The sequence below is a fragment of the Argiope bruennichi genome, chromosome 1 (assembly GCF_947563725.1).
Source record: "Argiope bruennichi chromosome 1, qqArgBrue1.1, whole genome shotgun sequence".
NCBI classification, from domain to species: domain Eukaryota; kingdom Metazoa; phylum Arthropoda; class Arachnida; order Araneae; family Araneidae; genus Argiope; species Argiope bruennichi.
This window is the reverse complement of record NC_079151.1, coordinates 91206549-91223238: the sequence shown is the minus strand read 5'-3', so window position 1 is coordinate 91223238 and position 16690 is coordinate 91206549. Positions and strand designations below refer to the sequence as shown.

At 27.7% G+C, this 16690-nt stretch overlaps 1 protein-coding gene across 1 annotated transcript; it reads right to left on the bottom strand.

Moving 5' to 3' along the window:
• Positions 1-7987: 7987 nt before the first annotated feature.
• On the bottom strand, positions 7988-16372 carry LOC129977713 (uncharacterized). Its single transcript, XM_056090580.1, has 6 exons — positions 16226-16372; positions 15095-15141; positions 11988-12104; positions 11447-11494; positions 9766-9819; positions 7988-8204 (listed from the first exon to the last, which is right to left on the bottom strand). Exons 1-6 carry the CDS (start codon positions 16350-16352, stop codon positions 8100-8102), a joined length of 498 nt encoding a protein of 165 aa, XP_055946555.1. The 5' UTR covers positions 16353-16372; the 3' UTR covers positions 7988-8099.
• Positions 16373-16690: the final 318 nt, after the last annotated feature.

Sequence of the window (16690 nt, the reverse complement as noted above, 5' to 3'; positions counted from 1 at the left end):
CCATTGTAACCTCAAAGGAAATATAGTGTTTTTTGACATAAAGGGGGGTATGACATTGATTAAATAATAATTTCTCTGTTGGCATTCTTTAAAAAGTCACACAAAGAAAAAACAATTCTCTGTCACGAAAGCAGGAAAAGTAAAACTCTTCCGATAAATGTAAATATTCACAGAAAATTAAATTATTATTCAGCATTTCCATTGAACTCCATATGTAATCATGTAATTGCATTTTTGCATGATCTGCATGGCCATTTTTTTCAGTAGGTTACAGATATTTTTTGTTTAAAATGACAGATTATAAAATATACATACAAAAATTTCTAAATTGATGAATTCACATTCATATTCCTTCTATTAAATTTACTCAGAGATGAACAACTTATACAGGCTGTTTGCATTGCATTTGAGTATAAAAGAGTTACATAGTTCCCACGGACGGTTTGAATGGAGCTTGTACACACATTTTTCTATACTATATATCTATATACATTTGAATGGATGTATTAACAAATATGAAGTTGTCACATGGTTGCCAAAGGAATAGAAAATAAAACACTTCACGTGATTCTCTGGATCAGTGGAACATTCTTTCTCATATCATATATCTAGTTTCATATTTATAATATATTTGTAAATTATCTAACCTATGAACGAATATCTCGTTTTATCCGATTTTATATGATTGCTACACTTCGAAATATTATGTGGAAATCAACGGGAGTGGTTTCCCTAAAATTTGTCCGCGTACTGTCTGAAAGACTTATGACGCCAGATGAAGCTTTACATGGCACTGGAGTACAATGATTACGAAATATAAACTTTTTGCGTGAATTTAGAATTTATACTGAATCTATCTAGTCATCACTTGTCGAGTCATATTCCGAGTGGTTATTCCTTGGCATGCGTTAATAGTATCCAAAAACCGAATTTATGTTTTAGACAAAAAAGACCAAGGGAAAAAACAAGCACCGCAGTCTCCTGTCACACATTTCAATCAAAGAGATTCTCTTCATTTCCATTTCTCAAATTATTTTCCATCTGATTTTTTTAAACTGCATTATGATCTACTATATCATAAAAAAATAAGTGGGCACAGATTATATGTATATTTTTACACATTTTATCTGTCAGCATTATATTTCTAAATTTATTACTACAAATTATGTTTCTAAGCTGAAAAATTATGTAAACGGTCTCATCTTAATATAATTTTTTGTATAATTATAAATTCTGTAAATAGTTATTTTTGTTTCGTTTTCCTACTATAAATATTTTGTTAATTAAATAAAATGTCCACCAAACCGTTTAGTCACCAGAATGGTCACGGATACGGGGGAATGAGACGGCGTTCTGTTCTGTTAACAATTTGAAACAAAAATGTGGCACAAAACTGTCCTTTTTGTATTGCAAATTTTGCATTACAAAAAAAATAGCAATTTTGTATTGAAAATATGCAAAATTGCAATGTTTGTATTTTCTCGTCAATTTTGTATTTTCTTCTGAAAATAGAGATCGACTGATGGTAGAATATTCGTTTGGTCTAACTCAAAATTTGACAAGTGCCTACACTATACATATAAAATCTGAATTTCAAATTTTGTTGATTTAGCTCTGTTTGATTTGTATTTATCAAGTTAAGTTATATTCGAACAGCCAAACACACATATTTTCTCTGAACGGATTTTACTTAAAATTTGGCAGCAATTTGTAAATTTGATGTGACTCCTATATACCAAAGTTCAACATTTCTAACTCAAAACATGTTTTATCTATTTTTGTCACAGAAAGAGGGCATTTTTTAAAAACTTTTTTTTCAAACTCAAGGAAGTCTAAAATTTGGAGATTCGTCAAAATCTCGAATTCAGATTTTTTTATACTTTATCTAAACTATGTATATAAGAAAATAAAACAAAATAGCTAAATTTAACCAAAAAGAAAGTGGATTAGCATAAAACATTAAAGATATGAAGCAATGAAACGATCAGAAAGACAACATAATTCTTTGTTGTATAATCATACGATGCTAAATAGGACAGCAAATAACTGGAGGGATAGGCTCAATTTTATTTTCCCTAAATACCCTTTTAATTGCATTGGAATTGATTTTCACTTTAATCCGAAAATTTGCGAATTGATGCCGTTAAATTATTTTGTATTAAACATATATGTGATGGTTTTCACAGACATTTGATGCATAAAAAATAATGAAAAGTACTATAAGGCAGAGATAAAAATAGGATATTTAGTTTATCTGATAGTAATAAAAATATTGTATCTGGTACTATAGTAAGAAAAACCCTTTTAATATTTGAAAGCAAAACTCAGCAACCTTTGCATTATTAATTATTATATATTAAATTAGTGTTTATCAAATATAAATTTGAAATAATCACATCATAAAATTACCCTTAAAGAACAAGTTGTCACAAAAAAACTAAAAAAAAGCATTCTTTGCTTCATTACAGTATCTGCTATTAATGTTTAGTAATAAATTTTATTTGCTATGTATCACATTAAATATGTTTTTAAATCATTTATCAAAGAGATTTTTACATTTCAACTATGCATTTCAAAAAAAATATTTTATGGAAAAAGAATATTATTGGAATTTACCGTAATTCTTTTTAATCTATATTGTAAATTTAATCTCTGCTTTCAAATGCATTAATTGAATGATTCATAGTTTAAATTCTTTTCAGCTATTAAAAAATTTAATTTATATTATTAAATGTAATAATTAATTAATTTATAATAATTTTTGATCAAATATTTTAATTGATAATTGATAACCATAAGGCGACAAATTTCTTGGCCGTTTAGCTATTCATTACATTCACGGAACCGTAATGTTTCCTATTCGAATTGAATTAAATATTCTTATAAATTTACAAAATTTAACAATCAATTTTGTTATTATAATCCTGTATAGAGCTAAAGACCTAAATAAATATCTACAGGACCATGTACAATTCAATCTGATTAGTTATTTTATATATATCCTTGCATTTGTGTGTTATTCACTGAATGCATATTGCATGTGCCCGTGCAAAAGCTTGTTATTTATATAAATCATTGGGACATTTTAAATGTATTATCTAGAATTTAATTTTTCATGATTTTATTTTAATTATTTCTTCTATAAAACATGAATTAAGGCCATTCATAGCAAACTTTATAAGGCGTGAACCTGAAGAATGAACGGGTTTAGTCAGATTGATGAGTTATGATTTAGAATATTAGAAGAATACATTTGAAAACATACAAAAGGAAGAGAAAGTAACTTATTAAGAGAAACGTAAAGATAATCTGGAAAAATATTTCGTTCAATTAGTGAAAAATAAAACAAGCTTCATTTTATATTAACAAATAATTTAGAATAATAATAAACCCAATATCAAATAAAACTCCTTAAAGCTAGACATATCATCCAAACATACCATTCAGAAACCAGCATTTATAAATTTCCGATTGCCAGGATAAATGTCTATTATAATCGGATATATTACAAATAATAATGACTAAGCAGAATTCATTAATGAAAATGGTATATTCATCAAAGAATTTTTCATTAGACTTGATACATTCTTAGAACGATTGTGAAGACGACTGAATATAAAGGATTTGGTTTGATGTTCATGAATTTAATGAAATGAAAAACTTCAAAGGCGTATTTCGTAAGTAGTTGACAGAAAATAATATATTCGTCATAGACGACAATCGTCAAGGATAAATGAGCTTTATCAATGACAAAGGATAAAACAATCCAGAGGTAACTTTCGGTTTCATTGTTGTGAAGGTGGTATCATGAAACATTCAATAACACAACGTCTTGGGATGGTTAAAGAAGCAAAGGAAGTCAAGAAATAAACATGTGGCAATAAGATATTTTTCTAATTAATCAACAAAAGTCTTCGAAAATATGGGAAGGGCAATTCATAACAAAATCTCGGAGAAACTAGTAACAAATTATAAACTTCGAGATTTTATTTTGATTTGCATATGATCTTGAAAGATCAGATCTGTTTCGAATATTCATTTCTCAAAGAATCTAACAAAGGTTCAATTAATAATAATAATAATAAATCTCTTCGTAACTGATATACCTGAAAAAAGAAGACATGGGAAATAAGGATGATATGGTAAACCATTGAAAAAAAAAACGATTACGAAAAAGAATGGTTTAAGAGAAAGTCCGAAATTGAAAAAAAAAAAAAAAATGTGGAAAAGTGGATTTTCAACTAAAGTGGAAATTCTGAAAAAGTGATTTTGCCCACGCTTACGGAGATATGTTCAACAACATTGACGATACATTATAATATAGTAAATAATGTGTGCAACAGGCATCAATCTATCATCATTTTCTTATGTTAAATGAATTTCTGCTGAAGTCTGACATTTTTGTTAGTTAATTTTTAAATGATTTATTGTAAATCCCTTGATAACAAATATTATCACTATCCTATGTGTTAATAATTAATACAAGTTTTTGTACATTTTACGTAAAAAAACAACAATGAAAAAATAATTTTAAATACTTTTATTTGAATTGTAACAAACTGTCAGATATCTATGATAATTTGGGATATAACCTGGACAATTTGTTACAGTCATCAAGTTTCTTGAAAAATATTTCTGGTGCTAAAATAAAAAGAAAAATGTTATTCAATACTTCTTATGCATATTACGAATAAATAGTTAAACTATCAAAAATGATAATCAAGGTAGCGAAAGTACTTAAAAAGTTATAAGCATGTTTTGAAAAATTGTTATAAGTCCCGATCTTATCTAAATATTTCTTATTCCAAAAACAGAAAATTTTGAATCCTTCAATTGTGTTTTAACTCGTAATCATCTTAATTATTGGCTTTTTGTAGCAAAATATTGCATAATGTCATATTAATATACATTAATTATCAAAAATTCTATTTCTTAATTTTGGCATTTACAATATATATATAAATATAATATAAAATATAAAACACGTTTTTGAAGTAGAGTCGTCAATGCAGAGATAGAAGGTATTTTTAATTTTAATTTTCGCTTTATTTCCTCCCGGACGGCATAATTTATGTCAAGCAAGAAGCGACGATGTACTTCAATTTACATTACAGCACAAAAGAGAAAAGGGCAAACGGAATATTTATTACCATGATTATATGGTGTGAGATTCTGATTCAGTGTGATGGTTTGATGGTGGATACAGTGTGATGGTGTGAGATTCTGATACTCTTTACACGTGTCGATTTAGGTAAGGGATTTATAGAGATCTCTTAAAAGAATGTTTAGATCAACAGATTTTTATTCCTTTACTAGGAGCATGAGAACCGCTTAATTAAGCATTTTTACAGAGTTTCTGTAGCATTAATTAAATAGAAAATTGGAATCGGATCAAGAAATGAGAGAATATTTTAGAATTAAGTTAACAGGGTTAAATTAAGATGAAAATTAAGAAATTATTTAGGATTTTATTAAGATTTAGAGACATCGTTACATATATAATATATGAGGTGTTGATGAAATAAAATTGCTCATTTATGTGTCCAAAGCTTTAGGAAAATTTGGGGGAGCTAAACTTGAAATCAAAATGAAAATTAACGTTTTATAAAATAGGTGATATTTTTTCCAAGAATTTAATTTTAATTTGATTTTTCCTTACATTTTCGAGGAACAAAAACCAATATTGTAAAATTTTGCGGTTATTTGTGACACAAATTTAACTGGTACAATTTTCCCTTCAAATTTAACACGGCAGAAAGATTACACGTTAGGTCACGATAAGTATTTGAGGGCAGACAGTAAATGAGAACTTGCGCATACACTGCGCATCGGCAAAGCCATAATGAGCTTTTATAAGACACTTTTAGAGAAGACAAAAAAATACTTTTCGAACTTTTTTCAGTGCTATTTTCAGGCGTATGCTTACTTTAGTTACAATCTCATTAAAATATAATTTGAAACTAAAACCTGTATAATTTCATTATCCATTCCTTTTATCAGCTATTTATAAGGTGATTTGCTATGTTATATATAGTACTTGCCTCTGAAATATATCGATTGCGATTACGATTCAGTTTTCATTTTTGGATTTTTTTTCCAGCGAAATAGGAAAGTTTTCTTATTGCTTTGGACAATTTTACTGCACCTTAACTAGAAGCAGACTTTCAATGTATATTCAATGTTTCATTTTTCATTTATTTGAAATATTTTTTAATTAAAAAGAAGAAATATTAAAAAAACTAGGAACGTAGACCTAGCTTTCCAGTTTATATTCTTCCTTTAATGTCAAATATAACTGACTGGTTTACAATGTCTAAAGTTACTAAAAAGTTATTCAAGTTATTAGTTAAAATTAATTATTAATATTCATTTTGTGCTTTTTGATTTTTAAACACTTAAAGACAACTGATGCCGATGAAGGGAAAAAGGCATAGCGCAGAGAAAGAAATTTGAAAAAGAGGCTTTTAACTCTTTTCAATAAAAAACGATGGGTTTGGAGTTTCGAATGGAATAATTTTGAATAATAAGTGGATGATTTTTCATTGAATATGTAAATTTAAATCAATTTTGTTGAATGAACCAGAGTGAAATCCATTATTCGTACTTCTGATATATTGATGGAGTTGACTTTGGGCAGGTGAATACGACAAGTTTGATAAGTACCAATTTCATTGAATGAAAATTTGTTTTGATGGTTATTAATAATTTACGATTCCCGACCGTCAGATAAAAGTTATACTACCAGGTCATGTTGTCTATACTTTTCAGTTATAGTTAATATCAGAGAAAAATGAATTAAATTGGAAACTGCATATTCTAATTGAAGGAGGAATCTCTACGTTTTAATCCTGTATGGAACTACTAGCATTTGATTATTTTTATGTTGCGTATTTAAATCCGTGATAATCTCTTCAGTCATTTCATTTTCATCTTAGAAGATTCCATAGATTATAGTGGATTGTTCCAGATTGCAGGGATGAATTAATTATAAAATATTTGAAATATTCCATGGAATAAAAAACGATTTTTTTTTGATAATCTAGTATACAAATTAGTATTTTAAGGGAGTTAGAAAAGGCATTCTGATTTAAAAATAAGCAATTTCTAATCGTTTCAGATATATATAGTTTTAGCTATGTGTGAGTTTAGTGAACATATATAATAATTTTGTAATTCCTGGTTCGTGGAAAAAAATGTTTTCTAATATCGTCTAATTTATAATCGTAAAAACTAAATTGGTTTATTTTATCCTATCATTGAAAATGTACCAGAGAGTGGTTATAGAATATAAGATATACATGTACTAAATAATGGCTTCACCTTCTAAGTTATTAGCAACCGTTTAAAATACACTTTAAAGTGCCCTTTCATATTAACAATGGATAACCACGGTTACTAACAATGTCAAGTTGCCATAGTATTGGGTGTATAGATCGTCACTAAGGTTCCTGATAGAATTTTTTCTGCCTTCTTGGATTGCCATAATGAGACAACTCAAGAGACACATTTTAGTAGATATATCTTATAAAAACGAATTTTCCCATTGCGTAAACTCTTTAAATGTGGCAGCCATGCACTAAATATGATTTTTGTTACTATCCAAAAATTATTCTCGATGTTTTAATGTATCGAAAGAATCGGTCAACGTTGATGGGAAAATGTGTTTTGTAAACTTAAGTTTTTGCATAATATCAAAACTTTAAGCATATAATACAAATTAGCAGCTTCTTTTTAAGGAACTGTAGCATTAACGTGTCCATTTTAATAATTAAAAAAATTCTTGTATAAGATGAAGGGATTGATTCAAATTGTAATAAGATATTAGAAAAAAATCTATCCAAATAAATGATTTTTTCATTGAAAAACAAGGTAAATATAGGAGATAATTAAATATTCCAGTTTAGAAAATTGATTCTCTAGTAGTCATTTACTTTAGTTGTAGAATATTATAAAACCATACAAGATTAGTCGATAAAAACATAGTCAGTCATTTTTAAACATTTATTTTCGTTCATCTTACTAGATTTTGAACGACATTTATAAGAGCAGACAAAGATTGTGTCTGTATTCTTCATAAATTGAAGTTTTCCAGATACTCATCAGCCAAAAAGGTCCTTTGGTTTACTTTTGGGTTTCGTTAATGGTTTTGCTCCATCACATTTTCCACTCTCCTTAACTTTTTTAATCCAAACACTTATCTTCATCTGAAATATGAATTATGAATGATTAAATATTCAAAAACTACTTTTATTACGCTGTTTGCAATATAATTATTTTTCATAAGAATAATATTTTGTAAACTACAGTTTATCGAACAGAACGCCGTTTCATATCGTATCTTTAACTATTCTGGTCATTGAAACGTTTGATGGGCATGTTCCTGGACTTTTATTAAATATCAGAGTATTTATAGGAGATAAAACAAAAATAAATATTTACAGAATTTACAAACATATAAAAAAAGGTAATAATAGGAAACTGTTTAACACGGTTTTCTACTTTGAAATATTATAGAAAAAATTATCCGGGGAGATATGTATTTAAAAGAAGAACACATGAGTCCTGTGATTATTGCATTTATTATCATAACATAATAGATGAAGTTGTACTTAAAAAAAGCTAATATAAAATAATTTGGATAATAGTTATAAAGAAAATCTATATTAGAAAGATATTTATAAGTGCATATAAATGTGAAGAAACAGCGGTGATTTATTTCTTCCCTTTAGTCTTTGTATATATAACACCTGATGCTGAAAGCTTGGCAGGCAAGAAAAGATCTTTATTGCCATTATATTTTATTGTTTGAGAGTGATATGAAATTGATACTATGGACATTTTATGATGTTAATTCATTCTTTGTTAATTCAGAAAGAAACGAAATGCGATGGAAATAAAATTTATTGCCTTGACAAATATATATATATATTTTATAAAATAATGTTACGAGTCTTTAACAAAATGCGAAATTAGCATCAAACTCATCTACAACTTATCGTGAATGATGATATTATAGGAATTAGAGGCGCTACTTCCAGAAAACCGATAAATGTGATTTTTAAATTGGATCGTATTGAGGAGAAAGAAATTATATTTCTTCTTTATATAATTTTTGGAATTCTTTCTTTTTTTTTAGATTTTCTATTTATTGGATTTCTTCTTTTTTTGTCGAAAAATTTGAAAAAAATCTTGAATTCGATCGTAAATGCTCGGTTTCGAATAACTTCTTGCTTTGAATTTCAAGATAACACTTCCAAAGAGGATAAAACATCTGAATAGGTATCAGTAAAAAATTTATTCATTCCAATGATATGAGTGGAAAAATTGTTCCCAGTGATAATTTCAGCAGCATTTATATTGCCAAAGTTATCTCACAAGCTGCATTATAAACATAATTCTATGTCTGAAAAACCCAAAAACAAATAATATGTAATCTGGCTAAAAACTTAATCTATTACCAATTCCAGGCAGTGATTCAAGCAAGTCAAATAAAATTTGCAGTTTTATATTCTTTTTTCATTATTGTCTGAATTTGAAAACAGTTGTAAAGCTAGCTCTTTATATTTTAAAACGTTGTTGTTGTGAAAAAATAATTATTATTTTGCTTATATTTCAATGTCCATCAATGTTTAAAGTTTTTATATTTATTATATATTAAAATAAGAATAGAATATGAGAAAATATTTAATAAATCTAATTTAGATTTAAGGGAAATATTATAGATAAAAGAATTAAATTAATGAAAAATTTATTATTTGTACAAACCATTAATTCATCTAATTCCTTGCACAATGCTGAGAAAGGGTTTCGACAAACTTCCTACAATGAGTAAAAGGAAATAAATTTAAATAAAAATGAATATTCACTTTCAAAACAATAATTTGAACACAAGTTTCTTGTAGTCTAAAAAACATTGTTTTAATTTATTTATTAAAATCTTAATAAAGAGATTTTTTAAAATTCTATATCTAATTAAATAATCTCGAATGCTTCCTCCAAATCATTTGAATATTTTTTAATAATTAATTTTCCTGTGTTGCAAAGACAAATGTAAATTAATGTTTAGCGGATATATCAGGACCCCATCATTGACAGTAACAAAAATATTTGAAACGGTACATGAATTATGAAAATTATAGCAAATATATACAATATATAATATTATTGTATATATATTATACAATAATTTTCTTGTATAATTCAATATTTTTAAACAAAAGTTTGTAACATGAGTCCACAACAATTAGTAGAAAAAGTGGGAAATATTGAGCTGGTCCTTAAAAAAGTGAGCATATAGGACAAATATAAATAGCTTCGACTATATAAGTTCTATTAATATTTTGTCATCATGTCAATTACATTTATAAATTTATTTCATTTTAATTTATTTCAATACGATTATGCTGATTCTGAATAATGAAATATAGTAAATTTAGAAATGGGAGTTTATTTATTTACTAATATAAGCTCCTGCGGATTTCTTTGAGTAACAATAAAATACGAATTTAAGTGTCATCATTTGCAAAACGTTCATCAGACTCGTACATACAATCTTTCTATCATTTTTTTATTCGAAACATTCACATTTAATTTATAAAGAAAATAAATACATGAGAAATATCAGTCTTTATTTAGATTATTATTGTGAAGACTTAAGGAATTTGTGAAACTTTCTTGGAGTTGGTAAAAAGACCTTAAAACCCTTTTTTTATAAAAGAAAATTCCTATTTTAAAAGAAGCACTTGTTTTACAAAGAAAGTAATACAATTTTATCATATTGTGCAGAAAGTATATTTTCTGTCCTTAGAATTTTTTCCTTTGAAACAGGATTTGATATTAAATGCTCCAGTTTCAGCAACAAAAGCAAAAAAAAAAAAAAAAAAAAATTAAAATATCTAGTTTATTGAAATAGATGCTAATTTATTTCTAATTTCAAACCAAAATAATTCTCCAGCTTCGAACAGAAATATTTTGCACTCTTTGTTAGGATCAAACGCAATAGTGTGGTTAAAAATAAACATATTAGGCGCTGCCGTCTCAGGATAATTTAACATCTCATTCAGATTGTCGAAATAATTCAAGAGTCAATATAATGGAAGGCCTTTTTCAGAAGTGTATACAGATTGCTCTTGAGTTACTAAATAATTAAAAGATACTTTACTATTTTTTCAGTTCAAAATATCAAAAATTATGGTGTAAGTTATGTTAATCCTGACAATTGTTTTTTAGGGGGTGGGGTTCATTTTTCAAAGAGTTTTTTTTGGGTGGGGCGTGGGGGCGAGGGATTTCTATAATACAAAATATCAAAGTAATTCAAGATAGTACCAAGAACTTTGGGTGAAGAGAAAGAATTTTTGTGAAATACATATCCTTTAGTCTTAAATCAATTGAAATACATTAAGATAAATTCAAATGAAAATTAATGAATGGTATGAAGGATACTTACAAACACGTATTCATAACCGAAGGAGAAAATTTCGTAGAAGTCCAATTGCTGAAACAAAATTAAAATGTTATAATTGTTATCATACCTTAATGATAGAAATTATCTTATACTGACAGAACATTCTGGAGAGGAAAGTATTTTGTTGAATAGAAATAATGTTAATTTTCATCGAGATTCGTACATCCGAGACATAGAAAATGAGTTATCCCCTAAGTGAAAGGTATCGAAAATTTTATTGATACCATTTTAATAAGATTTTTAAGAGCTGATATGTAGATTTTCTTACTAACCTACAGCCTAAAATATCATTTATGATTACAAATTTTTGAAAATTATTTTAGAAATAATGCATATTTATTTCTAAAATTATTCATTTCATATAAATTAATTAATTAGTGGTGTCAAATCAGTTATCACATTACAACCATTTCTTTCGTTAGTCACTTGAATCCAGATCATGCTTATATCTAATAATTTGTAAATGCTGGTCTATAAATCTGTTTAAATCTTGTAACTTTTAAATGCAGATAAAATTGCTTACTTTTTTTTCATCTGTATTGTTGCAGAAAACATCTTTCATCTTTTCGAAATGTTCTCTAGAATGTTGTCCTTTATATCCAAGGACTTGATATACATATTCCCAAATTTTTGTCTTTACCTTGATAGTAAATTAATATAATTATAAATTTTAAATAATATCAAATATAATCATAATACATCTAGGCATTTGCATTTTTCAGCATAAAATCGAGGTTATATAGACTATGTGTAATATGTCAAGAATAGCCTACTGTGCTATAGTGAACAGTTAAATATCAGTTTTACATTAAAGCTAAAGAAGTTATATACTCCAGGAAATGTGCAGGAGTCTTTGAAATATAAAAATCTACAATTTGTAATTTGTGCCTGCTATTAGTCATGTGCATACAACGACAAGAAACGTGACCTTAATTCTGGTCTGAAAAAATCTAGAAAGAAACTTGGTTTTTTTAAATAAGGCATATAATGTTCTCTTTTTGCATTTTTTTTTTATTTTCAAATTTTCTAATATCTGTTCACCCGGGTATTTCACTTTTTTTTTGTATTTTGAATAGAAGTGACAGAATCCTGATCTCTAGAATTGAATAAAAATGCATATTAAATACTACCATTGTTTTCTATAAAGCTTTATGGTGATTGCACGTGCTAATCAGTTATAATTGTATCAAAAATGCAGATCGAATTCCATCATTGTTTTCAATGAAGTTTCATGGTGATTGCAAATGCTTGCCAGTTGAAATTGAAAAAAAAAACATTTATTGAATGCCATAATTGTTTTCTTATAAATAATCATTCATTTATCAGTTTACTACAGAATATTATTCAAGATAAAGAATTAATAATTTCTTTCTTATATTTAACATGAATGTTCATAACATTTATTCCTGGACAATGCATAGTTGATAGGCTTACATATTTACAACACCATCTCAAATGTCCTGACGACTAAGATAAAACGATTCCTGAAGATGCTGTTATCTAATAAGAACATTGAACTCTCAATATCTTTGTAACTGTCCGAAATATTATTTTAGATTGATACTAAACATATATTGCTTCACATAACTGCAATTATCAAAATTCTGTTCAGGATTCCATGCTAATCAGAATTTTAAATAATGTATTATTTTTTTAGTTAATTTGTTCAATGGGAGTATTGATTAGGTTTTGTTTCAATCAAATATTAATGTAACCAATACAATATCAAATTGGTCAATACTGGAGTTTTTTTAAGTTCTTTAGTATAATAATGCAATTAAATTTAAATTTCTGATAGCTCTTCAAACACAATGACTTTAAAATCTGTCAACTTTTTTTTTTTTTTTTTTTGCCTTTGCATCCCTAGAGTTGATATTATTAAAATATTATTATTAAGTGATATCATTTTAAAGTTTTATTTAAACGTGAAATAGAAATGAAATTCTATTAGATCTAATATTTATTTATATATTAAATCTATATTGTGAAAGTTAAATAATTGGAATTGATGCTACCATCCAGAAAATAAGCTGAATAAATCTAAAAAAAATTATTAAAATTAAAATTATAAAAGTAGAAAAATATTTAAAAATCCTTTTAATAACTTTTAAAATAATTAGTTGGTTGGTTAGTTTACTGCAATTTAGTGGCACAAGATCCAGAATCATTTTAAAATAACTGGAACTTCAACTGCCCGAACTACAGTTCTACAGATTTCTTTGAGGGAAGAAATACAGAAACGAGCCGACGACCTGACCAAGGGATAGCGCGTCTTCCCCGTGATCTGGGCATCCCGGGTTCGAGTCCTGGTTCGGGCATGGTTGTTCTCTTCCCTGTGTTCTATCTGTGAGGTGTGTGAAAGATCCCTCCTGTAAAAAGGGACTGTGCAAGTCAATGTGTGTGTCAGCTTCATTTGAGCTAGAAGTCAGACTTCTGCCCTCGGGTGTTCCGAGTCTTTGCCGTCAGAAGCTACTGCACACTCGGCTTAAATCCTTGACAGTTCGTTAGCGGCCTTGTAAAGCGCCATAAGTAACAACAAAGTAAAGAAACGAACACATATAGTCTTTCTGCAAACAATAGATTTTCAGAACTAAATTTCACGTTTTAAGTGACGATAAATTCATTCTAAGTGTGAAAGTATAACTCATCGAGAACAGAAAAGGGATGACAGCTATGCTACTGATTTAGATGGCATCCCAGTCAGGGAGAGTTCAGGGATTATAGGAAATAACAGCAAATGGGTTAGGGACTCTCCTTAACTATTTAATGGCGAGTGTTGAACTCGATTCCACTGAATTTAAAATTGACAGTAAAATAATCGACAATGAATGATGTTCAAGCTTTGATATTTTAAGACAATCTGTAACCACACAAAATTTTACTGATATCAATAAATATTTTGAAATTAATTGCATTTTCTTTTCAGAAAATAACACCTCTTTCATCAAATAACCAAATTTCTGCACCGAGTCTAATCCTAATTTATCTATGTGGAATTCTGTTTTAGATAAGAACAGAACTATGTTGTAATACCTTTGAGAATTGCGATACAAACATGTTATGGCTCTTAATATACCATTATAAACTTTTTAAAAGATTCCTAATCGAAATTTATTTTTGAGAATTCTATTTTAGTGTAGACAAAAACTATTTTGTAATCTCTATGAGAATCGCCATGCTTGAACGCTATGACCCCTAATATACTGTTATAAACGCTTAAAAAGATTCCTAACAACAAATTATATCTTTCAAAAATAGGATGTAGCCGTGGACAGACAACCGTTTGTTTAAGCTGTTGTGATCGAGTTGAGAGAAAGAGATAAGCCTTAAGTATGAGTGTTTCTTGCCAATTTCCCAGCTTATTTTCAACGCGTAATATAAATGTATGCCGAGATCTCAAAAAATTAAAAAGGTGAAAAAACATACGGTGAATTATTGGCATTCTTTCTTGATCCCAGACAACATCCTCATTTTATCTCGATTCAAAATGAAAACAATATATATGAGACTTAAGAATATGGCGTCCGTAGTTTTGGAATCCATTACAATTGAGATTCGGTTTATTTTTCAAAATAATCTTACTGAAGATAATGAAACAGTTTGATGTTTAAAAGGTGGACTAAGTATTACCTGGGCTGAAGAGTTATCCACAAATTGGTAAACATCGGCAGTATCATCTAAATATTAAATAAAATATTGAAAAAATAAGTCATAAAGAATATAATGTTAATAATATATTGCTGTTTTTTCTGAATAATACAATTCATTGTCTTTCTTAGCGAAATTAATCAACGAAAATTATTTCTATTTTAGTTCCAAAATCCAAGAATGTCAGTTGTACTCACATAAATGATTTAGATTTGAGTAAAAAAAAAAAACATTATTTCGATAGCAATTTAAATAGATTTTTACGCTTCAAATGGATAAATTTGAATTAGTTCTTCACAAACCAAAATTTTCCTCTGATAATATGGGTGAAAAAAAAAGAATATATTTAGTGAATACATCGCTTTAGTGATAATTAAGATGATATTATCATCAGTTTTATGAACAAAGGGAGTAATTTCATGCTGCGAATGAACATTAATTTATTCATTTACTGATTCAAGGATTCACTTGCTATTAACCAGCTACTAAGATTTCGTTGGAGGAAATTATTCTTACAACTAGAACAAAACTGCATTAAAACTTCTTTTATTTCTCAATATTTGTTAGCCAAATTTTAGGTATTAACATCAATATTTTTAGCAGTAAAATTTGCAACAGATCAATTCAGATGTTTAGAAAATTTAAAATATTCACAAATTGCAACCTTTATGCTAGAGAGCAAAGTAATTATTACCAGTGCTGTGATGAAACTGCTGCATGCTAGAAAGTAACGAAATTTCATATTGGCACAAAGTGGATTCCCAGCTTATGATATTTCTCTTATCTGCACCTTTACAATGGCAATATCTACTACAGCAAATAATGTTAAAATCTTGTAAATAGCGATGCCCCAGAGCGATGTAACTTGTAGATGTTCCCAAGCTATTTCACATAAACTCAAAGCCCTATTTTTTATTGAAGTTTATTAATGATTTTAAAAAGAAATACAAAATTTAATACTACATATTAAGTGGCTATTTACATACATGTTTGTGGCAATCCTTAAAAGTGTATTCAACTTTCCATGGACTCCCAAAACTAGGCATACATATACACTGTTAAAAAGCAGCGATATAAGAAAGAAAGTATATAATTTATACTAAAAAAACTTACTTAGAACGCAGACCAAGTGTATATAGCAACTACTCAAATCATCGTCGTTAAAGGTTTGAAAAACAGCGCAGTCACCAAACAAAATAAAAACACTTAAACTCGATGCGATATAAAGTATTATTTTCATTTTGAAATTTTTGCTCTTTCTTCAACATATTATTCTAGCAGAGATTCAATTTTTCCACTGCTTTTTAAATTAACTTTTAATCAATAGGTTTCCTTGTTCGTCATACGTCATTCATTACTAAAACGAAATATATTGTGCTTTGAAAGTAAAAAAGCGCATAGCATTGTCTAAAATATAATTTCTTTATCAATTGTTTTGGGAACAATTCTATGTCCTCTCAAAGGAAAGTTTTCTTAGTCACGGAAACAGGAAAACTAAAGCACATCGTATAAATTAAATATTTACAAGGAATTAAATTACTATTTAATATAAGTACTAAAAACCTCAGGGAATGTAAT

What these genes read in the sequence shown, in the direction of transcription:
- LOC129977713 (XM_056090580.1), bottom strand. Translation starts at nt 16,352, where the DNA reads ATGAAAATAATACTTTATATCGCATCGAGTTTAAGTGTTTTTATTTTG. An exon ending in TGGATAACTCTTCAGCCCAG is followed by an intron (nt 12,105 to 15,094) that starts GTAATACTTAGT and finishes TTTACTATCAAG; the next exon opens with GTAAAGACAAAAATTTGGGA. An exon ending in AGGAATTAGATGAATTAATG is followed by an intron (nt 8,205 to 9,765) that starts GTTTGTACAAAT and finishes TTCATATTTCAG; the next exon opens with ATGAAGATAAGTGTTTGGAT.